At 46.9% G+C, this 25,882-nt stretch overlaps 1 protein-coding gene across 1 annotated transcript in view; it reads right to left on the bottom strand.

Annotated features, from left to right (window-relative positions):
* The window catches only part of DDB1 (damage specific DNA binding protein 1), a 29,700-nt gene that overhangs the window by 2,669 nt on the left and 1,149 nt on the right, over nucleotides 1-25,882 (bottom strand). Inside the window, exons 2-25 of the mRNA XM_036097912.2 lie at nucleotides 25,454-25,602; nucleotides 24,090-24,206; nucleotides 23,521-23,742; nucleotides 21,362-21,476; nucleotides 20,378-20,475; nucleotides 19,445-19,603; nucleotides 18,751-18,834; nucleotides 18,042-18,158; nucleotides 17,338-17,440; nucleotides 14,125-14,200; nucleotides 13,920-14,028; nucleotides 11,782-11,960; nucleotides 11,520-11,683; nucleotides 11,333-11,440; nucleotides 10,973-11,180; nucleotides 10,094-10,189; nucleotides 9,873-9,984; nucleotides 8,777-8,900; nucleotides 8,266-8,430; nucleotides 7,458-7,552; nucleotides 1,266-1,436; nucleotides 775-884; nucleotides 339-508; nucleotides 6-108 (exon numbers count right to left, since the gene is read on the bottom strand). Coding sequence (XP_035953805.1) covers nucleotides 6-108; nucleotides 339-508; nucleotides 775-884; nucleotides 1,266-1,436; nucleotides 7,458-7,552; nucleotides 8,266-8,430; nucleotides 8,777-8,900; nucleotides 9,873-9,984; nucleotides 10,094-10,189; nucleotides 10,973-11,180; nucleotides 11,333-11,440; nucleotides 11,520-11,683; nucleotides 11,782-11,960; nucleotides 13,920-14,028; nucleotides 14,125-14,200; nucleotides 17,338-17,440; nucleotides 18,042-18,158; nucleotides 18,751-18,834; nucleotides 19,445-19,603; nucleotides 20,378-20,475; nucleotides 21,362-21,476; nucleotides 23,521-23,742; nucleotides 24,090-24,206; nucleotides 25,454-25,602 — 3,154 coding nt within the window. The remainder of the gene's footprint in view (nucleotides 1-5; nucleotides 109-338; nucleotides 509-774; nucleotides 885-1,265; nucleotides 1,437-7,457; nucleotides 7,553-8,265; nucleotides 8,431-8,776; nucleotides 8,901-9,872; nucleotides 9,985-10,093; nucleotides 10,190-10,972; nucleotides 11,181-11,332; nucleotides 11,441-11,519; nucleotides 11,684-11,781; nucleotides 11,961-13,919; nucleotides 14,029-14,124; nucleotides 14,201-17,337; nucleotides 17,441-18,041; nucleotides 18,159-18,750; nucleotides 18,835-19,444; nucleotides 19,604-20,377; nucleotides 20,476-21,361; nucleotides 21,477-23,520; nucleotides 23,743-24,089; nucleotides 24,207-25,453; nucleotides 25,603-25,882) is intronic.

Here is a 25,882-nt window from a genome sequence, read left to right as displayed (position 1 = left end):
GATATAAGGAGTGCTCGATCTTGCCCACACTCTTGATGACTTTATTGAGTCGATTCTGCATGTCCAGCAGGAGGTTGTACCAGCTCTCTGACAGTGAGGTCACCAGCCCTGAAGCAGCAAAGGGAGCCGGGAGCTGCAGAGAGCCGCAGAGCGCGGAGCCCACAGCGAGCCACCTCTACCAAGGGCAGCCCGGGGAAGCGGCGCGAGGCGGGACGAGCTTGTGGCACCTCTGCCAGTCAACTCCGAGGCGGCATCCAGCTGCTCGCCCCTGTCCCTCAGAATGCTGCTCTGAGGAAAGGGGCCTGCGTGGGAGGGCACCCTGCAGCGGCGAGCCTTACCGATCATGCCATTGACTGTGCCGAAGAGCACCGAGCCCTGTGTGGGGGTGGACGTCTCGCCCAGATTCTGCATGACCAGGGAGCCGTGGCAAAAGACGTTGACGAACTCGCCCAGGTGGAAGAGACCGACCTCCTGGAGGTGTTGCCGCTCCTCGTCGGTGGTGGCAGCGCTGAAAGGCAGTGTGTGAAACTCACTGCCCGCACCTCCTGTCCCCACCACGGGGCCCCGGCGAGGACCCCATGCGGCGGAAACCCCGTGCTCAGCCTCCCTGGTGAGCCCACAGTGGCAGAGGCGGTCTGAGAAGCTGACTGTTGCGGCCTCTTTCCCTCGTGAAAGAACTCTACCTCCGCGAGGAAGAGCACCTATGCCTGCGAGGGCACCCGACGTCCTCATCACCAGACCTGGGGGCCCGCCCCGCCCAAGCCGGCCACTCACCTATCCTTCTGACACACAAACAAGTTAAAGGCATTTTCAGCCCCCAGGAAATTGTCATCATCCAAGATTTCCACCGCACTCATCCAGTTAGGATTAAAGTCTCGAGCAATCTTAAAATAGATAAGGTACAACAAGAAAATATAATCAGCAGTTGCCCAGAAGCCAGGTCTGGGACTGGTCTCTGGCCGGAAGCTGAGAGCCTGCCCCGCAGAAGATGCAGCCCCGTGTTTCACAACCGCCACTCTACGGGGATTCTACCCCCGATTTCCGGCCAACACATCCCATTTGGTTGCAGTTGCCCAGAAATGGAGCCTACTCAGATTCAAGTTGGGGGGAGGAGGTCTCTGAAAACACCTCATCAATGCAGAATGTATGCTCCAGGAAAAACCTTCTGCCCCCCGCCCCCCGGGCTTGATTACCCCTCACCACCAGAGAAACACTTGCAGGGGCCACGTCCTAAGTGAGAAGTCTGCCCCCGTCCCCCCAACTACCTCTTCAAAGTTCCCCTCCATGGGCTTGTAGGCAAGCAGCAGCACTGAGCGCATCAGGTCGCCCACCAGGATGAAGTCGCCCTTGGTCTTCAGGTAGAGGGCCATGATGTTGTTGTAGTGATTGCACTCGGTGCGAAGCTCCTTTTCTGTTGTCCACTCATAAAGCCGCACCTGGGAAGGACATCTCATCTCTCTCAATCCCAGGGCCCAAATCCTCTCGGACTGACCGCTGTGAGTCTCCTCCCTCCTCCATCTGCAGCACCATTTCCCGAAGTGCAGCATGGGATGTGACATGGTTTGCCGTGGTACTTGCGTGAATGTTTTTTTATTTTGGTATTACGTATTTACGAAACATGAAAACAGAGCAAGCACATCAAACCGGTAACACAGTTTCCCTTTACATAAAAAATGAGTCCGTGTAAAAAATACTAGTGGCGCAATACTGAGGACACGACAAAAGATGGTCTTCTTGTGACTGAAGGATAACTGACCTACAGAAATATTTCCGAAAAAAGAAGATCCATCTCCAGTTTCCTGATCAGAAAGGAACAAGATCACCTCCAAATGAACTGTCTTTTCTGAACCCTTCTCAAAATATACGGTCCCAGAACATTCTGACGTGAACCCACTGAGTAGAGCAAATGGAATGGAAATTCCGACAGAAACACTGTCAAACAGCTAAAGGACTCTTCAAGCACGAGTCTGTGGCCACCCCTCCACCAAAGGGTTTTTTCCCCCTTTCTGTCTTCTCCTCTGCAATGTTTCTTCAGTTATGACCACACCTCCAAACCAACGAAGATGCTTTACAATCAGCAGACAGACCCACAGATACCAGTCAGAAGAAGACAGACTCAACCCCCCGGAGAAGCCTGCCCTGGCAGACCCTTCAGGATCCTGGTGGTCCCACCCATGGCTTCTGCACACACAGGAACTCCTGGGCAGAATGTATCAAGCCATGATTTCTCAGGGTTGTAAAGAACCCGAACTCCAAAGGGGCGCCCTCCAAGAATTCTGCATGACAATTACATTGGCTACCACACCTCCCATCGGCAGGGTCAAGGGTGCCCAGAGCCCCCCATCTTTGTTAAGCCCAGCCTAACAGTGGAGTGAAAATGGGGCCAAATGTTCCATGTGCTATTGGCTACACCCACTACCCCTCCACTCCACACTCTCAGCCTCCCTATCTGCTGTGGAAACAGTCAAGGCCAAGGTAAGACACTACCAAAAACCCAAGATGCCCACCCTTAACCCAACAGGCTCTACATCTCTGCTGCCTAATACGGCAGCCACTAGCCACATGTAGCTACAAAGCACCCGAAAGGTGGGGCACCTGTGTGGCTCAGTCGGTTGAGCATCCATCCAACTCTTGATTTCCACTCAGGTCTTCATCTCAGGTCGTGGGATGGAGTCCTGTGTGGAGCTCTGTGCTCAGCAGGGAGTCTGCTTGAGATTCTCTCTCTCCCCCCCTTTCCTCTCCCTCTGCCCCTCCCCCAGCTCACATGCATGCTCTCTCTCAAATATATAAATCTTAAAAAATAAATAAACAAAAGGGGGCGCCTTGCTGGCAGAGTCAGTTGAGCATCCAACTCTTGGTTTTGGCTCAGGTCCTGATCTCAGGGTCATGGGATTGAGCCCCATGTCAGGCCCCGCACTTGGCGCAGAGAGTGCTTGGGATTCTCTCTCCCTCTGCCCTTTCCTGCTCGTGTGCGCACACACGTGTGCGTGCGCTCTCTCTCTCTCGAAAATAAATAAATCTTTAAAAAAACAAGAAAGCAGGGCGCCTGGGTGGCTCAGTCATTAGGCATCTGCTATTAGATCAGGTCATGGTCCCAGGGTCCTGGGATCAAGCCCCGCATCGGGCTCCCTGCTCCGCGGGAAGCCTGCTTCTCCCTCTCCCACTCCTCCCGCTTGTGTTCCCTCTCTCTCTCGCTGTGTCTGTCAAATAAATAAATAAAATCTTTAAAAAAAAATAAAAAAACAAGAAAGCAAAAAACCCACCTGAAATGTGGCTAGCCCAAATTGAGACATGCTATGAGTGTAAAATATAAATCAGATTCTGAAGTCTTTGTATGAAATATACCCGCAAAACATCTCCTAATGATTTTTGTATTAATTACTTGTTGAAATAATAGTTTAGCTCTATTGGGTTAAATAAAATACATTCCTAAAATCAATCTCATCTGCTTCTTACTTTTATTCACATGGCGACAAGAAAGTCTAAAATCCCACCTGTGAGCTCCTGTGATGTTTCCATTAGACAGCAATGGCCTAGACACCTCCTACCCAACCTTGCACCCGACGCTCCCGACTTCTGTGCACTGCTCTGCCCCCGCTTGAGCACGGTCACTGGACCATCCCCTTGCTCTAACTCAAGCGTGGCTCTTTCACAAGGACCCCAGGCCCTCTCGGCTTCTCCCTGCCACTGTCCCCATACAGCTGGGACTAGAAGAAAGACAGCCCTCTATGCACTTCCTGCCGGCCCTTTCTCACTTCCATCTTGTGTCCTCCCTAAGGTGCCAGTCCCGAAGCTCAGCCCCCCAGACTCCGCCCGCACCGCCAGCCAGCCTGAGAGCAGCCATGCACACCCTCACCCCGCCACTCTCCCCCACACAACCTTCCTGTCATTCTTGGTGACTTCTACATTCACAGAGAAGACCCAACACCGACCTCTTTCCTTTCTTGACCCCCTTTTCCCTGCATTATCCTGTCCATCCAGCAGTTACCCCTCAGAGCCTGTCACTAAAAATTACTCCAGAATCGGGTGCCTGGGTGGCTCGGTCGTTAAGCGTCTGCCTTCGGCTTGGGTCAGGGTCCCGAGGTCCTGGGATCGGGCCCCGCATCGGGCTCCCTGCTCCGCGGGAAGCCTGGTTCTCCCTCTCCCATTCATCCTGCTTGTGTTCCCTCTCTCGCTGTCTCTCTCTGTCAAATAAATAAATAAAATCTTTAAAAAAAAAACCTCCAGAATCTTGTGTCCCCAGTTTCACTGTTTCTCAGATGCCCCAAGTCCCTCACCATAAACCTGCAGTTCTCAACCCCACTGCCCTCTCTGTCGTGATCCTGCTCACCAGACAAAACCAGACTCTGGCATGAGTCTAGTCTTCAACAACAGCTGAGGAAAAGCAATGGATCACTTGAACTTCGAGACCACTTGTGACAGTGAGCTCCTCAGGCTCCCCGGTAGTTGGATACTTTCCTGGTCCCTTACGCTCCAGGTCCTGAAACAAGGAGCCATACCTCCTCAAACCTCTGCTACCTCCACTTCCACCCTTCCTCTCGGCTCCTTCACAGAGGAGGGACACAAACAAGAGAGGACCTCCCGTGCTTCCACCATCTGAGGCCCACATGGAGGACTGGGTCCCACCTCCCATCAGTCTATTCAAAAACACAGCTCCGGCACCTCCTCTCTAATGGACCATTCTTATCAGCACAGAAACATGCAGCCGCATTTCCATGCTTGAAAAGCTAACAACTCTATTGTCCTGCCGCCCCCCACCCCACAGTCACCCCATGACTCTCTTCTCCTTCACCGCAAAACCCCCCGAAAATGTTTTCTAATGCTCATGGACCTCCCAGTCCTACTCAAACCTTCTTCTATCAACTTTCCACCCCACCACTCAAGCAAAGGAGCTCTGGTCAAGGGCAGCACCATCTTCTCCGTTGCTAAAACCTGCGGCCAAGTCTCAATCCTTACGTTACCTGACTTCAGGCAGCACTTGCCATTTACCAATTCCCTCCTACCTGAAGTGCTTTCTTTCCATAGCTTTCAGAAGTCTTCTCTCCTGGTTCCTCTCCTACTTTACTTGTCACCCCTTCTCCATTTGGAGCGATCTTCCTCATCACTCCAACTTTTAAAAGCTGGAAGGCCCCAGGGCTCAGCCTTCCCATCTCTCCTCTACCTGCTCTCAGTGGCTGGGGGAGCTCAGGCCACCCCACCCAGACTGCTGGCCTGTTAAATGCCGGGCCGTTACCGCTGCCCCGCCAATCCCCAGCGACCACCCTGACATCTTCAGCCACCCTGACAACTGAAACGACTGACACATGTCCAAAATCAGGCCTCTGGTTTCCCCACCGGGACCTACTAAGAACGCTGTATTTGGTCTCCACCCCCAGTTCCTAACCCAGAGCTCCGAAAACCCTTGTAACTTCCTAAGTGTGAGCAGCGTTTTACACTGAGCCCCTCAATCCCCTGGAATTCCCGGGGTGAAAGGAGTCCTTTGTTCTGATGAGGAAGCTCTTGGTGGTTCCTTCATAGCTCAGGATGTGGGCTGGTCACCACGATTAAAAGCCTGGACCTGTCGGCCCTCCTCCCCCATCCTCCAGGGAAGGGAGAGGCCAGAGATTCACTTAATGATCGATCAGGCCTGTGTGATGGAGCCTCCATAAAAATCCCTCAAGCGTGGGTTTAGAGAGCTCTCAGGTTGGTGAAGACACCCACACGCTGGGAGGATGGCATACCTCAACTCCACAGGGACAGAAGCTCCCTCACTCAGGACCCCTGTGGACCTCACTTGATGTTCATCTGGCTATTCGCCTGTACCCTTTATGATAAGCCAGGAAATATAAGTAAACATTTCCTTGAGTTCTGTGAGTTGTTCCAGCAAATTATCAAACCTGAGAGGGGACTGTGGGAACCCAACTTTGTAGCCATGTTGGACAGAAGTTTGGGCACCCTAGAGCGCCACTGCTTGGGATGATGTCTGAGGTGAGGACAGTTCCTGTGGGACTGAGCACTTAACCTGTGACATCGGACACCAACTCCAGGTAGCCAGGGTCAGAAGTGAATTAAATTACAGCACACTCAGTTGGTGTCAAGAGTCGGAAAACTGGTTGGGGTGGGGATAAAAACCCCACACATATGCTGTCACAAGTGTTTTGAGGAAAGAAGCGTTTCCTTTTACCTTCCAAACGTGCTCTACTCAGTCTTACCCCATCAGTAAATGGCCATGCCACCCATCATATTGTTCAGGCCAAAACTCTCGGCCCTTTATTCCACCCGCCCCCACCCCGTCTCCTGTGTAGCACCGAAGTCTCTCGGGGCTCATGTGCGCAGAAGAGGACCACACCTCACCTCCTCCAGCAGCACCCAGAGGCTGCTGTCTGCGTTACCGATGTCACCACTTCTGCCCTCGGGCCCCTCCAGCCTTTTCCAAGTGTAAAGTGATCTTTCCAAGACCGAAGTCCAATCACATCCAAACATTTGCTCAAACCCTCCACAAGTTTCCATCATCCTCAGAGTAAAACCCAAAGTCCTTAAACAGCCGGTGCCTTCAGTCCCCTGGCTGCCGACTGACCTCTCCCTGCACCTCCGGCTCGCTCCCACCTCCCACTGCTTGCCCCTGGCTTCTCCCATACATGGGCATGGCTTCTCCCTCCCTTCTCTCCGGAACCCGCCCAGAAGTCACTGTATCAGCAAGAACCCCGACCCTGTGACAAAACAGCCATCCCCACCATGTCCTCCTTCTGACACTCCTCTAGTCCCTGCCCTATTTTTATTTCTCACCATCTTGAGAACATATCTGTACTATTTGCTCGTAAGCCCAGAGCAAATAGTCCATTTTCTTTGTCCATTTTGTCCACTGCTATATCTCAATACCTGAACAGCACCCGGCACACAAGTGTTCAATGACTAGGTTGTGAATAAACACGACTACTGGGAAGCCTCAATTTAAAGTATTTAATTGATGCTTTTTCACTCCCTGACTTCTCAGCACCTTGAATATCCCACAATGCACTGGGGAGCTCCAAGAGGGAATGCAGGACACGGTTATTTCCCAAATATATTTGACTATGAAACTTTTTAAAACCTTTTTGCAAGGGAGGAGGACTCATGGCAGAAGAGAAGCAGACTTTCATGGGACCAGTGTTTCAGGGACATACTTAAGATAACATGGTCTGGCTCACCTCGTTCCACACAGATCAACGACACACTCGGAAGTAGGGGGGCCATGGCTCTTACCCTTTCCTCAACACCCACAGCACTTAGGGTCTGATTCGCCGCAGGGGTCTCCCGTAACCAAGGCTAACATCTGGGCCAACCTGAGCTCCCCGGACTCCCAGCTCCACCCTCCATTCCCACCACTCTGTCATTCTTAAAATCTAACGCGTACGTGGCCCCAGGGAACACAAAGGAGACATGCTCTGTAGACAGTGGTGTGCAACCGAGGGTGGGGTACCGAGCGGTGTGGGCCTCACCGTGCTGTTGATGCTGGCTAAGAGCTTGCCGTTGAACTCCACCATGGAGTACACAGCTCCTTTCACTTCCTTCTCCGCCACGGTCTGTAGTTTTCCTGAGGGGAGAAAGATAGACTCTGAGTCTCCTTTATGAGCCCACACTTCAACTCATCAAAAGAATCCTGATTTCCCCTCTGGCTCTAATTCCTGCTCCCAAACCACGCATCTGAATGCCGGAAATAGAGTCAGTGTCTACTGCGGTTAACCATCACCACAACTATGAGCCCCGACAGAATGTGCAGGGACTGCAGACTGTGTCCAAGGGCTGCCTCCCCCCAAAACTGCAGACCCTACTCTCAAGATGGAGACCAAATTCCACCTCGCCCATCTGAGCTGAGATTTGGGGGTTGACAGAGTCTTTAGAACCATCTTGCATAGGGGAATTGAGAAGAAACAGATAAGAACATGAAGTGCTAAAGCTGGAAAGAAGACCTACATGGCTGAGCAACCAAGTGGAAAGCAAATCTAGGATTCCTCTGATCCTGGCCACTAGATTCTCTTACCAGGAGTTCACCTCTCCCTTCGTCTTCCTTTCAAAGAGTAGAAAAGGAAAAAATTCGAGCCAGATTTTACTCGTGTGTCTGCTCGCTCCCCTCCCCCAAAACTCATTCAGACCGTCAGCAGCTTGAGTGGAAGGAACAGAAAGTCTCGTGTCACAGCAATTAACCCAAGCTCTTCCACTGCTTAACTAAAAGCTCTGAAACCAAAACGGTCTGTTACTTTCCCAGAATTTCAAATCTCTCAAAAGCTGGGGACTGTGCCCACTTACCGTCAGAATACTGAAAGACCACAATTCGACCCTGCTTGGGCTCCGCCTCTTCAGGATACACCATGGCTGTGCCCACGATGAAGTACGTGTTGGGGTCTTTGCCCAGCTTGCAGGAGACCAGGCTGAGGGCATATTCATTCTGCAGGAACTGGTGGGCATGAAGCACTGGAAGGAGAGCCGGAGGCGTGACTGGCTGCTGACCCCCACGCACACATAACCCTGTACTCCGGGGGGGCCCCAGCCCGGGTCCAAGCAAGGTATGGGTGGTGGCGGGGCACCAGCTCCGGCTGCTTCTGTCTCCTCAGCCTGTCCTGCCCTCACCAGCCTGCGCTGAAAGGAGGAGGCCCAGCACCCTGGACTCCGCCAACCCAGAGGTCTCCACCCCTCCTTTCGTCGACTCCTAGGATGGTCTGTCACAAGGTCTACCAAACCATGGAATCTGTCAGAGCCCAGAACAGGCTAGTTCAGGGAGGCTGTAGGCACAAAACTGATAGGAAGAGCTCATGTGCACCTTCGAAGGTGTGCTGGTCGATGATGAGGAGATTGTGCACCTCCACCTCTTCTCCGAAGGAGGTCTCGTGCGGTGCTGTGCTGCTGGAGAAGAGCTTGCTAGAGCTGACGCTGCTGGACAGGGCCTGAGCACAGAGAACACACACCCCTCTCAAAAGCAGACCAGGTGCTGGGAGCATCTGGGTGAAGGGGTCAGCCAGGATCAGGGAACAGAAGCGGAGTCTGAACGAGGAAAACTCAAGGTTGGCAGCTCAAGCAGAGCCTGAAGAACAGAGAGCTCTGGAGGACAGGGCTCAGGGACTGAGGATAAGGAGCCAAATTCTGTATAAAATTGACACAGCAGTCCAAAATAGAAAAATCTAAGGGTTACTAATGACCATTAAAACAGTGATGCCAAGTCAATGAAAGCTAACGAAGAACTATGGCAACCTAATAAGGGGAGAGACTCCACCTCGCTCGATGGGAAAAGCAGGGAGCACGTGAAATAAAGAGAAAAGTGTAAAGACTGCATATTCTGGATTATGGAAAGATGTCCCACCACAGATGTTTGGGAGCAAGAAAAACAAAGAATACGTGACCTAAGATGATCAGCTAATATCTCCACCGAGTCTACTCTGTGGGGCTGTAGACTGCCCTACTATCCTCCGTATTGCACAGATGAGGAATTTGAAGTTTAGACTTGCCCAAGGTCACACAACTAGCGATAAACCTTGAAGCCGGTTCTGTCAGACTCCAAATCCCACCTCTTACCTATAACGCTATGCTCTCCCCAATTACACATACCCTACAAAGCGTCCAAATTGATGACAAGAGAATTATTCATCCTGCAAGACTATGGGGTAGCAGAAATCACTGACTGCCACACTTACCCCAATTCTTCCCAACCCTCCAAAGAGGGGGCCACATCCAGCTCGCTGCCTGTGTTCACAAATAAAGTGTGACTGGAACCCAACTATCCCACCTGCTGACTACGGCGGCTTTCGTAACGGCCAACCGTAGTAGTTCCCGTATGGCTGACAAAGCCATACCTGTTCCGTGTCCCTTTCCAGAACAGTTTGCCAGCCCTGCTCCAACGCCATCTTTGTCTGCGCCCTCACCTGGGTGCTGGCACTGGGCCTCAGGGCCGTTGTGCCGCCACTCGTGTCCTGGACTTCGATCCGGCTGGAGAGGACCCCGAAGCACTGGGACACTTCCTGATAGCAGATCTTCCTGGGGAGCAAGTGTGGACAGTGCCTCTCAGAACAGCTCTGAGAGGGGAAGCAGCTCACACCAACACCCAGACCACGGCGCTCTGCAGCCCTCCTCCCCCGGCCCTCACCTGGGAGACTCGTAGAGGGGAACTGTGCGGATGTGCAGCTTCTGGATCTCGTCAATGGTGCCAATGGTGAGGGTGCTGTTGTTGGCCAGTGCCAGGCTGGAAAGAAGGGTCTGGGTTTAGACTGAGTAGACCCAAGGAAGGAAAGGATTCTATGAGGCAACTCCACAAGGGGAAGAAAAACAAGGCTGAATTACACTAGCTTCCTCCAGGCAGTGGCTCTCACCTCTGACTCCAGGCTAAGAATCACCTGGGGAGACGTGACCCATTCTGATGCCTGGTCCCACTGCTGCCTCCCATCTTACTGAACGGGTCTGGGTGAGCCTCAACTGAGGTTTTTAACTGCTTTCTATTTAATGCTAACTGCAGCATTAGAATCTAGAACAGTGATTCTCAAATCATCATTTGCATCAGAATCAGCCCACCCCCAGAGTTTCTGATTCAGTCCCCTCCTCCTGAAGGCCTGAAGAGTTTACATTTCTCAAGAGTTCCCAGCTAGTTCGGTGGCTGTTGGTGGGGGACCCTACTTTGAGAACCCCTGCTCGAGAGGAATACAGAATGATCTCTAAATCAGGGGTTCTGAAACCTGACTAACCATTTGAATCACTTGGGAGGTTTTCCTGAAAATACAGATTCTATGGCTGAAACCCCCGATCTACTGAATCAGAATCGGAGTAGGATTTGAAAAAACCTGTACTTTTTCAAAAGTGTCCCAGAGATTTCCAATGGGTAGCCAGATGGGAGAACCTCTGCTCTACACGTCCTGCCTCAGCTATTTATACTGATTCGACTTCGGGAGAAGGCGAGAGAGAAAGGGTTTGAGGAAAACGTCATGCTGCCCTCAATGAATGGCTCTTGCTGAAGAAAGAAAAAGAGGCTCACCTGTCAGGATAGCCATCAGAGTTGAGGGGACACATGTAGTTGACTTCCTTGAGGTTGACATTGGAGAAGACCAATTTGTGGTTGCTGCTGTAGATGACAGTGGGGCGGTCAGAGCAAGCAAAGACGTTGGTGGTAGAAAGAGAACGGAAAGTCCTCAATACCGTGGGCTGGGTGCCCAGAGTCACCTTCTTACGGTCGCTCAACAGGCCTACAGAGAGAACGGCATCAGGAGGAAGTAGGAAGGAAAGGAAACAGGACAAACAGCTGGGTCGTGAAGGTTCAAAAGCAGTACCCCGAGGCTAAGGCAACTCCACACTCCCTGCTTCTCCGAGGGCCCTCCATTCAAAGTGTTCTTCTCACCTGTCTCAATGTTGAGCCCAAAGTAGAAAAGCGCCCCATCTCCCAAGGCACAAAGGAGGTAGTGGCTACTCTCAAAAGTGGTCATCAGGATGGAGCGAGGAATGATCTCTGCGGGAGAGGGCACATCAACATCTTGTTCCACATTCCGACTGATCCCAACCTTCCAAGGTCCTTACAAGCCACCTACCTCCACCCAGCATCTCTTTGTGCAGTAGCTCAAAAGAAGGCAGCTTCAAGATACGTGCCGAGATGTCTGTCCAGAGGCCAATGGCACAAAGAGGGGACAGCCCATTGCTGTCCCCCAGTGGGGTGATGTCCAAGCAGGCCACTTCATGTTCCATCTCTGTGTGGCTGAACAAAGAGGAGTATAGCCGAGGAAGGACTCCGAGGATGAAAGCAGCCCCGGAGAACAGGGGAGGGGGACAAAGAGCAGACAGATAAGCACACACCTGATCTGCCGGAGCTCCTGAGGACGGATCTGCAGGTAGTAGAGGGCCCTTCCCACCGCTACCACCACCTGGCTGCAGTTGCAGGAGGCCACACTGATGTTCTTGCCCTGAGGCTCCTTCCACTCACCGACCAGAGCTTTAGGTTCCTGAGAGACCAACCTCACAGATGCTGAAGTGATCTACAAAAGGAAGAGAAAGGTCTCCGAGCACCTGCTGGGATCCACACACCAGTGGGAAGGTGGTAAACGCTGCCCTAGTGGAACCCTAAAAATAAACTACAGCAGCCCTCTTCGCCCTGTTTTACCCCAAACCCAAACTCCTACAACAGTTAGTTCTGACAGATGCCATTTTGAGCTGAAGTCCTGAAGAAGACTGGCTTAAGGCCACTTCCACCTTACCTATCGGCAACCTGTTTCATTCTGATGAAGTCCTGGGAGAGGGATCAATGGAGGAAGACCCGGTGACTACAGTCTAGCAGTTTTTCTCATCCCAAAAATCAGTCCTCTAAAATAGCCACGTTCTTTACTGTGCATGAACCATTAAAATTATTTAAACTTCTGGGGTGTCTGGCTGGCTTGGTCAGCGGATTGAGCGTGCGACTCTTGACCTCAGGGTCGTGAGTTCGAGCCCCACGCTGGGTGTGGTGACTATTTAAAAATAAAACCTTAAAAAAAAAGAAAAATTTTTTTTTTTTCAAGATTTTATTTATTTGACAGAGAGAGAGACTGAGCACAAGCACAGGGAGCAGCAGAGGGAGAGGGAGAAGCAGGCTCCCTGCTGAGCAGAGCCCAACGACGTGGGGCTCGATCCCAGGACAGGACCAGAGCCCAAGGCAAACACTCAACCGAGCCACCCAGACATCCCAAAAAATAAAATTCTTTAGTATAGGCTATGAAATTATCTTGAAATATGCTTAATCAATCTCTTTCATTACTGAAATAAAACAAAGAGCAGGCTGATGACACTGTAACGGACGTTATGAATTCATCTTAGGATGAATCAGGATTGCCCCTATCAAAGCTGAGCTCCTATTTAAAGAGGAAAACCCTTTGGGCGCCTGGGTGGCTCAGTTGGTTAAGCAACTGCCTTCGGCTCAGGTCATGATCCTGGAGTCCCGGGATCGAGTCCCGCATCGGGCTCCCTGCTCAGCAGGGAGTCTGCTTCTCCCTCTCCCGCTCCCCCCTCTTGTGCTCTCTCTCTCCAATAAATAAATAAAATCTTCAAAAAAAAAAAAAAGAAAAAAAAAAAAATAAAGAGGAAAACCCTTTAATAACAGATACGTGAGCTGGTGCCAGTCTTCAGGCCACTAGTTAGAAAAAAACTCAAAGCAATGAATCATTAGTAACTGGGCACCTCCCACACTTGGTCCACAAACCAAGAGAACGTTCCGTCTGGCTTCTGTCAAATCCACAACTGCCTGTTGGCTAAAAGGAAGACCCAAGTGGATAAAAAGATGGACAGGATTCATTAATCCTCAGCACACAAGTACCACACCCGACACTGGCAAACACTGACTCTGGCCACAGTTAAGAAAAGTTCCAAAGGCTAAAGAGATGTGCAGAAAGTGAAGACCGCCAGGAGTCACTCTGAACTCAAACAACCAGGGGGTGGGCAGGTGCTCAGAAATCACTCTCGTGGCTAACAAGGGCCAAAAGGATATCGGACCCCCATATCGCATATAGATTTAAAACAAAATCAGAACAGAGTAAAAGCTCTGGTTCTAATAACCAATGTGGAAAGTGCTGCCAACAGTCATATATGGACGGGAGCACTAAGACTAAATAGGTATGTATTAGCACAACAAGGGAAAACACATGTCTCAGAAAACGGCATAATTAGTGTTAAAATGATACCCCAAACCATAAAAATATTATGATCCCAGTCTGTAAAAGACAATGCAAATAAATACTACATATACTTACAGAAGAAAAATAAAGTTAAAAGGAATAACTCCAAAGTTAGGAGCTGTTAAGTTGTTTTCTCTGAGTGGCGGGTTATCAGGTAATTTTAAAATTTTTTTCTAGGATCTGTTACTTTTAGAGCCATAAAAACAGACTGCGGTAAAATCCTGCAGTGCTCTACACTGCACTCTAAATCAAATTTAAGTCAACAGGGCTTGCCCCTTTCTGAGTCATTACCTGGATGAGTTGCTGATGAGCCACGTTGCCACAGAAGAAAGTCTGCTGATCATCCACGAAACCCATCAGTTCGGTTTCTTCCACCTCTTCTCCGTTTAACATGAGAACTCTGCAGGGGAAGGGAAGGCCGGGGTCAGCCAGACCAGCTCTCCCACCCTGTAACCGTCACGGAAACGCGTGCAGCAGGCGCCAGACTCACCCTTACCTTGTTTGGCCCACAAAAGAGAGCACCAGAGTGTCATCAGTCTCCCGGTTAGGGTCAGAGCGCAGTGGCCACAGACCTGGAACAAAGATCAAGGATAAAGATGCAGAGCACAGCCCAACACTCGGCTCCCCACATCTAAGGAAAGGCAGCCTGGCCTCAGGGGGGAGCAGGAACTTTGTGGAGTCCGTCCTGAAGCTGAAACAGCCACTCTGTTCTTTCCTGGCTTTAAGACCCTGAAGAAGTTATTTTTAAAACTGTTTTGAGCCTAATATTTTAAAGTGTTTCCTTTGACTTTGGATAAGATGATACATTTCTATGACTCAAAATCAAAATTTACCTTTAAAATGTGTACAGAGAAGTTTCACTCCTATACCTCTCCCTGAAACCTATCCCCCAAATAAATCAATAGTCTCTTACTTATTCTTCAAAAAAATATATTTTTTTTTAATTTAAGGAATTCGGTAGTCACTGTTTTGTAACCAAATACAAATATAGGGGCGCCTGGCTGGCTCAGTTGGTGGAGTGTGTGACTCTTAATCCCAGGGTTGTGGGTTCGAGCCCCGTGTTGGGTGTACAGGTTATTTAAAAATAAAACTTAAAAAAAAGTTACACACACTCACATATATATAAAACTGCCCATCATACACTGTTCCGCACAATGCTTTTCCATTTTATACTAAAGCCCTTATCACAACGGAACAGGACCTTGTTTTCAAAAGCTACACAGCATTTAATGACACAGATGTACCAGTTTTAAGTCTCCACTGATGGATACTTTTTCAGTATTGTGCATACAATGCCACAACAAATGATCTTATATTTACATCACTCTGTCTGTATAAAGGTTTAGGGAGTAGATGCTTAGAATTAGTCACTAAATTAAATGCAGGTGCAGTTTTGGCAGACGTTACCAATGAGCCTGCTTAGCTCCTCTAGGCCCTCACCAACACAGTGTTGTCAAACTTTTGGATTCTGGTCACCTGGTAAAGAATGGTATCACTATTCGGTTTTGATTTGCATCTCCCTTAGTACAAGTGAGGCCTGTTACCTGTCCATGCATACCCTTTGCCAATTTGGGGGCAAGAATTTTGGTGACCTTCTTTGTAGAAATGTTTCGATAAATTAGGGAGATTAGGCCTTTGTCTAGAAGATGAACTACAAAAGTTTTTATCTGGATTGCCATTTCTTATGACTTAGCTTACAGAGTTTTGTTTTTGCCATGCAGAAGTGTTTCATGTTGTTGAATTAACCAATCTTTCCCTTTGCTTCTGCACTTTGAGTCATAGTTTAAAAGGCCTTCCCCACTCTAAAATCATAATAAATCGAATAAAGGAATTTGACTTTTTCTTTGAACTTTTATATGGCCTCCTTTTTACATTAAGTCTAATCCATTTGGGTTCTAGCAAGGCATACAAAGTACAGTATGGATCCAAACTTACCTTTCCCAGTTGATAACTGAGAACACCATTTATTAAAAACCATTTATTAAACATTTAAAAAAATCATCTTTATCTCACTGAACTGAGATACCACCACCATCGTACACTAAATTCCCACATGTAACTGTGTCTATTTCTGGACTTCTTTTTTTTAATTTCTGGATTTTTGAGTCTGCTCAAGGAACTCTGCCTATTAGTGCACCAAAACCACACTTTCATTTACTAAGGTTTAATGGTACGTTTTAATATCTGGTAGGGCTAGTCCTGTCTCGCTGATCCTTTTTAAGTCTTCCTGGCTTTTCTTGCTGCTTCCTTTTTCCGTTTGGACTCTGGCTTATCTAGGTTAAAAGAAAAAAAAAACCTCTTGATATTTTTATTGAGCTACATTAAATACAAAAATAAATAGGTCAAAGAGGGGCGTCTGGTTGGCTCAGTTGGTTAAGCGTCTGCCTCTGGCTCAGGTCGTGATCCCAGGGTCCTGGGATCGAGTCCAACATCGGGCTCCCTGCTCAGCAGGGAATCTGCTTTTCCCTCTGACCCTCCCCCCTCTTGTGCTCTCTCTCTCTCAAATAAATAAAATCTTAAAAAAATAAATAGGTCAAAAAGAGACCGCTTTATAATTTAATTTATAGGATCTTGGTACGTTTTTCATTTCATCAATCTATCCTTTGAATCCTTAAGAAGTATTTTAAAGTTTTCCCTGTATAGGTTTTACACATTTCTTCTTAAATTTAGTCCTTGGTTGGGACACCTGGCTGGCTCAGTTAAGCATCTGCCTTCGGCTCAGGTCATGATGCTGGGATCAAGCCCCACATCAGGCTCCCCTGCTTCTCCCTCTGCCTGCCACTCCCCCTGCTTTTGTGCACGCACATGCACTCTGACAAACAAATAAGCATCTTTTAAAATAAAATTTATTCATTGGTATTTTGCCTTTTTATTACTATCGTAAATTAGCTCCTTCCCTCCACTATACCTTCAAACGGACTGTTTTCCCGTGAATGCTACTGATTTCAGTACATTAATTTTATATCCTGCTGCCTTAATGAACTCTCACTGTCTAGTTTTCAGTCGATTCTCCTAGATTTTGTACTTTTATCATCTCTTCCTTTCTAATTCATAAACCTCTATTTCTTTATCTGTTCCCATCTTCTTATCTTCTGATAGTCTAAATAACTTTTTTCTGATGTGCCTTCTATTTATACCTATGTTTTACTTTATGATTCAATCTGATCATCTTTTTCTTACAATAGGTGAGTTTAGCCTGTTCACATTCACGATACAACATGTCAGATACACCAGACACGTGTGCAGATTTCATATCCTCCGGAGTCGTGTCTACTACTTACACATCATAAAAGTCTTCCACTACGTAGTCTTCCTTTGATCTTTTTGATTATTATAGTTCTCCTGGAATTTAGCTATGTATTTTTGTTCTAGAAGTTAATAACTTCACACTTACACCTTTGTATGATATTCTCAGTCTCCTCTTTTTTCAGGAATTCTATCAGTTCCCTTATAAAAACATTAAATTTAACTTACAAACTTTTACTTTCCATTTCTCTACTCCATGATCCAATTTTGGTCAATCAAGTTTACTCTGGTACTTTTAAATATGTTTAAGCTTCTACCACTTATTTGTCATTATGACTTTTTTTACTCTTCATCTGACCTGCTTTTCTCTAGCTCCCACCCACGTGCCTTCACAACACATAATGAGGCCAAAGGCCAAGGTCACTTGAATACGATTTGCATACTATGTCTACCAAAGGGTTACCTTTGATGCCGGGTAAGTCAATGCTGGCATGCTCATGGATTCCAATTCCGTTCCGTATGATCCTCAAGGAACCTTCCTTGAAAGCCCCAGAGCAAGTAACCAGCTGCAAGCAGAGAAAAGCTTTCTAAATACCTCCCTCCAGAGCCTGAGGCCATCATACCGACGCCCAGAAAATGAACAAGCTATACCTAATCCCAAGGACCCTTTCAGTGGAGCTAAGTTTGAGGAAGCTCACTTAACAGAGGCTGCTTTCCAAGCCCCCAAGTTTACCAAGCGGACAGGACGTTCGAGTCCAAGAAGCAGAAAGCAACTACCACTGCTCCTAGCAAGCTGGCTTCCATCCATAGAACCTAGTTTACTAGAAAGAGCACAAGATCTGGAGTCAGACACACCTGCAACTTGGAGGTTATGTGACCTTGGACAAGTTACTTGATCCTTCCCAGTCCCAAGCCTCCTCACTTCTGAAATGGTCAAGAATTCCTATCTAATTAGGGTGCTCATGTGACCACAGATGATGTAGATCTGTATCACAGACCAAGCGATACACTCGATAAATGGTAGTTATCCTTGCATTATTGGGATTAGTGAGTGATCCTAAAAGTTAACTTCAGTGGGCACTCCACACTCCAAACAGGCAAGTCTAGGAGGACACGGTTTGAGTGGGCAGGCGTATCAGCTATTCATTTCTGGGATGACCCCCTTACCTGTCCCTGCCCCTGCCTCTCCAGGTCCACCACGCACATGTCCACGATGGGTCCTAAATTGGTAAACGTTTCCATGGCCACTACATAGGAGCCTTGTTCATTGCTGTCAACATTGAGCTAAGAAGAAAAAAAGAGTTAGTCCTGGAATGCTCTTAAGAGATTCACCCTAGAGAGATGGTTATCATCCAAAAGAAACTCTCAGTCCTATGAGATTGCCCTTCTTGTGCTCCACTGCATGCTTCTAGAAGGGGACTGCTGACTAAGAAACATGGTTGCCCTACAGGCAAGCCTACAGGAAACCCACTAATCAGTCAGGAATTTCTAATCTGTGAGTCCCGTGGATGGATTTCAAAGCAGCAGTTTGGAAATTAATGCAAAATGCTCGCAAGCATTTTTCTGCAGGGAAGGTCCAAAGTTTTTGTCTTCTAGAGGGGGTCCAGCACAGTAGACTATGACCTATTTGAAGGTAGCAGCTAGGTCTTGTTCATAATTGTATCCACTGCATCCAGCACCTTGCCTGACACATCTGTTGAATGAACCTTTAAGAGAAAGAGCTAGTCAAGGGAGGATGTGAAATCAGCCAAGGAGAAAGCTGCATAGTACGGACATGGATGAACTGAAGAAATTCTGCGAGGCTCCAAACACAGGAGAAACCTGAAGAAGCAGTGAAGGCACCAAAATACCCAAAAAGAAAAAAGTGCCTTCTCACCTTCACAAGCTGGGAGTCCCCAAGGCGAGACCCAACGAACACAACACCGTTATCGAGGTATGTCAAGCATTCAGCAATAGAGGTCTAAAAGAGAGTCAATGGCATGAGAGACATCAGAACGAACACCCCATGGGAGACTGACATGTCCTACCACCTCCTCAACATCTGTTAAGAAAATGAACAGCTGTGGCCGTTGAGTCCTGAAACAATTCTCCATTTCAAATCCCCAGGTCACCCTAAGCAAATGTTCCCAAATCTCTGAAGCTTATGACTCCATTTATCACATCCTTACAGTCAGAAAAATCTACACTTTATCTTGCAGGTGCCTGCCCCAAACGATCATTTTAATCCCAATGGCTCTAGTCTCCTCAAAATAATTAGAAACCTCTAAAATTCACTGCATAATTCTTAAACTTTTTGGGGAACCTCTTCCTGGAATTAAACATCAGCATTAAATTAATGTTTAATTCCGAATGCCATCCTTTTTCTCTTCCTTTTTATGCTTGAGGTAGTGCCCAGCTGTCTCTGAGATTCTCCAACATCTCACTTATTCAAAAACCAACTTCCACAGCAGGACTGACCAGTTGTTGCTGGGTGCTAAGTACCACAAATCTCACACTGCTCACACTGTGAGTCACATTCCCACATTCGCTATACCCCTAGGAGAACGTAGCAGATGAGGGTCAAGCCCCACCTCTCCGAGGAGCTCCACACGGAGATCTTTGAGGGTGACAGTGCCATCCATCTGTTCCTCCTTCTCCAAAAGCAGCATGAAGAGCCGTCCTTCCATGTCTCCCAGCAGATAGCGGGAACCATTGGGGTCCACACGATTGTGACACACAATCGTGCTTTGCTGCCAAGAGGGAAGACATGATCATTAGAGATTAAATGTCTCCCATAATCAAAGAGCAAACCCTTGTGAGGCACTCCCTTTACCAAACCCAGCCATTTCACAAGCAAGGAATCCACTTAGCTAAGACTACATGTGTGATTAAAGATGCAGACATTTTTATTCTGAAGACAATTTTCTGAGGAACTCAATATACCTTAAATGGTTATTCATGTATTATTCCACAGGAACACAGAAATATACAGAAAGTAGGAAGCAGCTCTAAGTATTCACTGGACTATGGATACTATCACAGATTTTGTTATTTCCTCACTATTACTAATTACCTCCCACTGCTAATGCTATACCATGGATTTTGTTATTTATCCTTTAACTTACTTTTGTATTAATCCTTATGACTTGAAACATTAAGGTTTGAGACTTTTAGGACTAGTTAAGTCTATACAACTGATTGCTAAGTTACCTTCGCATGACCTGAGTTCTGAAAACATTCAAAAAAATTTGCAAAATTCTTCCCTTCTTAAAGTTGCCCCAGTTGATGGAAACGGTACACCTACTTTGATTACTATTTCTTTCTCGTAGTTAGCAACCAAGCTCTCAGTAAGCAAAACCAGGCCAGTCTCTCTTTGTATTCCCAATGACCAACACAGTATCTTACATAGTAAACAGTATAACAGACATATGTAAATATCCCTTTGACAAAGGGGGAGAAAAAGAGGAGCAGGGTTAAGAATAAGGGCAAAAAACAGGAGGGAAAAGTAAAAGACCGCTGCTCACCTTGATGATAGGAGGGGCAATTGCCAGGTACTTGTCACCATTGTGATAGGTGATTGATTCCTGTCCAATGATGATGGCCCCTCCGAAGGGCTCTGGGACTGCGGGAGAGAGGGCAGCATTAGAATGCTCAGCACTTCGCACCTGCCAAGCGCTGCAGCAGCAAGGGCACTGATCCAGCCATCTCTGAGGCAAACCTTAAGATAATCATTCTTTTTAAAAAAGACATCAAAGTCCAGGGAACATGATAGCCTTTAACTGAGACTGCTGTCTGAGAAATTTCAGGCTGGCATTATCTAACCCTGGATGATATTTTTATTGTCACTCTTTTGGTGTTTCTGAGTTCCTAGGGGTGAGGAGTCGTCTGTGTTCTTCTGCCTGCATTCCTCCCCTTTTCTCTCCTAAACTTTGGTCCTTTTCAAAGTTTTTTTTTTCCTTCCTTGTTCCTTAGCTTAATTTCCCCCATTAACAGGGCCACCATTTAGAAAAGCCAATTCTCACTTGAGAGTTTTAAAATTTCTCTCCTAAATGAGACGCACACATAACGTCGTGGGGAGGATACAGAAGGAGCGGAGGCCTGGCGGCAGGCACAGGCATGGCCAAGCCCCTCGGGCCAGGCTTCCTCATCTGCGAAACAGTCAGATTAGATAAACTCTATGGTCCCCTGCAGTTTTTAAATGTTATGCCCAACAATAAAATGAGAATAATTTCTACATGCCACTTTGAAAATCAATCTCAGTGGTTCATAGTTAACCCCTCCACCCCAAAATAAAGGAAAGCTATACTTTGGGAAGGAATAAAAAAAGAGATAATCCCAAAGACAGCAATGGGAAAAGCAAAAGAAAGCACATTTAGAAATAGGAGACCTCAGGGCTGCTGAGTAATAAGTGTGCGTAATAGCACCTGAGCACTGAAATGAAGGAGCAGAGGTGAGGCAGGAACAAGAGTAAGGAACAGGCCCCGGACATATCCAAAACCCCAACCAACCTGCAATCACCATGGAAGCTTCAGCTTCTACGTTTTCCTGTTTCCAAGGGCCCTTATTGAACTCCTTCTCTCGGAGAGATACCTCGTAGGTTTTCACGTGCCGCCCCTGAGGGTCCTAGGTGGGGAAAGGTGGAGTGGTTAGCCCTTAGGACGGGCGAAGCTTGGACTGGAAAGGAGTCCTGAAAGGGACAGGCCACTACCACCCAGCATCTGACCATCCTATCACGTTGGCCTTACTATCCTGACCCATCTGTATGTTGACAGCCACCAACTAAGCCTGTGACTGGGTAGACTGAGACTCAGACCTACTGTTTCTAACAATTCAACCAAGCAAGACAGGGTTAAGAATTAGAAATATCAATCTGACACACTATACTAATCACCATAGGAAATACAACGTACACAGATATTATCTGTGGGTACTTATAAGATATATGCATGTTCTATGGCCTCAAGGAACTTTTGAAATAGCTTAAAAAAAAAAAAACAAACCATACATTGAGAAAATAAATATACACCTAAGAGATTAAAAAATTTGTTTGAGGGGTGCCTGGCTGGCTCAGTTGGTGAAGCAAGCAATTCTTGATCTCAGGGTCATGAGTTTGAGCCCCATGTTGGGTCTGGAGATTACTTAAAAAAAATTTTTGCTTGGGGGCGCCTGGGTGGCTCAGTGGGCTAAGCTTCTGCCATCTTCCCCCTCTTCCTCTGAATCATGACTCAAACCAGGCCTAAGGCTGTCAAAGTCACCTCTGAGAGACTAAAAGAGCAGGGACGGGGAGGGTGCAATCAGCCAGCGGGAGACAGCCTCAACAACAGCCAGATGAAAGCCTAAGAAGTTATGGAAAGAATTCAACACTGTGTTTCGGGGCAGGGGCCATATCTTAATCACTGTTAATGGCTCCTGACATACTTATAATGACTACCTTTTACACAGTAACTCTCTAAATATTTACACCCATATTTGAATTTTGGGCACAAAACAGGAGATAGTCATTTTTAGTTGATGAAAGATCTTTCCATCAATGACCAGGGGTAAGACTGAACTTCACAAAAAGTTCAAGCTGGGGGTTTGATTTGGGCCCAAGAGAGAGAGACACACACACACGCGTGCACACGCTCGCACGCGCACACACACACAGGAATGAAGATGGGTCACAACTGGCAGCCCTGAGGCTAGGAACAGAGTCAGCCTTGAATAACCAACATCAATGTTTTAATGACCTGGTATTTACAAAACTGAAGAAGGGAAAGAAATTCTAAGTTTTTATTTCACCTATGATCAGTAAAGCACAGCGAACAAGATCAAACAAAATCCCCTGAAGTAGTTTCAACCTTATTCAATTGAACTTCATCCCAACAAGCCTCTGAACCCTAGTACTTACAGTGACACTAAGGAATATACAAAAATACATCAGTGTTCCCAGTACTTAACACAGCTATCAAACGTGCCCACACACAGCACTTGGACTCGGACTATGTTTCCTTCCACCATTTATTCAACCATATGCAAGTGAAATGACCGCATGCTGTATGGCTTCTTGTTAAAACGCTGAGATTTTACCAAGATACAGCAAGTTAGTCTGATGCTCTGCCACCCCGCCCCCCACTTAACAAATCTGGCTCAGAGAACAGCTGCCCTGGATCAGCTCTGCTAAAGTTTTAGGCACAGCCTAAAATAGAAGTCAACAGCCAACAAGTCACCAGAAAGTGAGCGCTGGACAAAATGCAAACCCCTTCTTAGAAGACATAAGTAAGTAAACGTCACCAAGATGTTTTTTTCTTTGCTTATAAGGGCAATTTCTAGATCATTTCTCTACAGCTAAGTTTTAATAATCCCATAGCATGCCCTTAAGAGACTCAGACAAAGTATAAACTGGGTCACCCTATAAAATCTCCAAGGTCCACAAGAATGTAATCTCAGGATTAAAACCTGCTACCAGCGCCAGAGAGCTTCCTGCCTTATTAAGTACTACTGCACTGGAGACGCAACCGAAACCTGACCCATATTAATTATGCTGTTCAAAGCATTTCAGGACAAATACATTACACTCTCTGCCTACCCTACTACCAAATCCAGACAGTCCAATCAGTGAAAATCAACTCCCACAATGTGAAACCACATAGCTTTTCCTTCTCTCCTCCTCTCTCTCTACCAGTACCTGGTAGACAAAGCAGATGGTAGGTGCTTGGCAACCATATAGAAACTTGACGTCGATGACATGCAGCTCCTCGAGGCGGATGTTAAAGGCCTTGAGCTCTTTATTGTCCCGATCTAGCGGAATAACCTTGAAAAGGCCATCATAGAGTCGCAGGCCAATCATCCGGCACTCAGGGTCGATGATGCCAATAATGCCCGTCTCCGAGGGGCGGCCAATACGGTCCTGGGAAGTAAAACTGGGGTTAGGGAAGCATCTCAACACTCAGAGTAACAGAGGACATCGGGCACCTCTTCCCCAAGATGATTTTAGGGGTGGTAATAAAGCTAGTGGCATCCAACTGACACGCCAGGGAGGCCAATTACAGTGCATACCTTCTTGCAAAATGCTAATTCTCAATGAATTAGTGCCCTGTCCCTTGGACTCTTCCTTTCTTCATAAAAGCTTAAACCCTTAGTGTTTTCTCCCTGTTTCTCTGATCACAGAGAGAGCCCCCAGCAGTTCAATTTTCTTTATCGAGTCATGACAGCTCTATCCAAAAAACTCTCATCAGCCTGAAGCAGCCACCTCACCTGGACATTGCCATGGGCTCGCGTTATGATATCAATGCTCTCGCCACTCTGCTTATACTCCAGGATGCAGGCATTGTATTTAGCTGTCAGGATAAACAGTAGGTCCTTGCTCTCGCCCTGGAAACCAACATAATACCATCAAAAGAAGTTCTTTTTGAAACAAGAATACCTATCCAGCCTCTAAGCATTTTTCTTTAAGGATGCTAAATTCCTTAAGAACTTTCTTTTCTCCCTGAAGAGAAAAATCCATAGTGAGTAGGTAACACACATCAGATGCATACACCCTAAGGGTGTGTGCAAAAGGCCAGAACTGAAGCTGGTAAACATCTAGTCTGCACTTTGATGATTGTACATCTCTTTGCCCTACCTACAATAATGTCTTGTCTATTTCCATCTCAAGCTAATCTCACTCATTCCATTCAAATTCTGAAAGATGAATGTAATGCCTCCTCTAATCCTCTCCCAACTATTTGAAGAGAGAAAAAAACATGATTAACAATGGAAGCTAAAATGGATCTACAAAGTCTTACCTACTTATTAACAGAGTCCCCCAAAGAGTGAATATTTTGTTCAAAGGGTTACAATTAAAATTTTGAATCCACTGTGTTCTTATCAGATTCAATTAAAATATAATGAAACAATATGGATGAAAACATCTGAATTACAATAATGATAATACTATGATAACTGTTAACATAACACCAAATGTTTGCTATGATTTAATAGCTCCTATGTTATTAAACATTTCATCTTCTTAATAACCCAGAGATTTTATACTGCGATCCCCATTTGGACAGGCAAATAAGGCTCTGAAAAGTTAGGTGATACCCAAAGTTAAAATTAAGAAGGAATAAAGCCAGGACTGCCCCAACCTAGAGCCTACTCTGAATCAGTATGGTGACCCACATTTCAAACTGCTTTAATTTCCCCTTCTAAAGAAGTCAACTTAATCAATTTTTTCCTAGGGACTCTCTTCTACCTCTAGGAAGCTTGTTCGAGAATATAAATTGAGGGAAGCCTCAGTGGCTTAGTTGGTTAAGCATCTGCCTTTGGCTCAGGTCATGATCCCAGGGTCCTGGGATGGAGTCCCGCATCGGGCTCCCTGCTTAGCGGGGAGCCTGCTTCTCCCTCTGCTTGTGCGTTTCCTCTCTCTCTATCTCTGACAAAAAAATAAATAAAATCTTAAATATATACATATACATACATATATGTATATACACATACATATATAAATTGAAGCCCGCCATTCAAAAGAAAAAGAAGATTTTCTCTCCTAAACCTCACTCCACCCACCCCAAGCAAAAGTGTAAAACAATGTAAAACCATCTAAGTTCTCGTTGCTGGGCCCAACCCAGAGCACTTACCTTGGGCCTGAAAAGCTCCATGACTGCAATCTTCCCATACATGCCCACCTCTTTGACGGGCCGAAGCCCCTCAGCAGTGACCACATAGATCTCTAATCTCGTGTTTTTGGCAATCAACAGGTTCAAGTCTTCAGCTGAAGTAAAGTGTCCTGAAAGGAACAGATCCTCTAATTTTTGAAGCCAGAGCAGTACCTAAATAATCCTATCACTTCTACTTAAATGCCTCCAGAATTCTCATTTACTTCACATATTTCCCTGGCTCCCTCCATTCACTTCCTTCTCGCCAAATCCAGCACCTCAAAGAGTCTCACTTCATACATTCAAGAAAGCTACTTCCCTAATCAGACTAAGAAAAGTGGACTGGGCCTAAGAGCAGCATGTCCTTCAACTGACAATGACTGTGAAAACCTTTCAGATGGCTCTGTGCCC

The sequence above is a fragment of the Halichoerus grypus genome, chromosome 11 (assembly GCF_964656455.1).
Source record: "Halichoerus grypus chromosome 11, mHalGry1.hap1.1, whole genome shotgun sequence".
In the NCBI taxonomy this organism is placed as follows: Eukaryota; Metazoa; Chordata; class Mammalia; order Carnivora; family Phocidae; genus Halichoerus; species Halichoerus grypus.
This window is presented reverse-complemented; position numbering and strand designations above follow the sequence as displayed.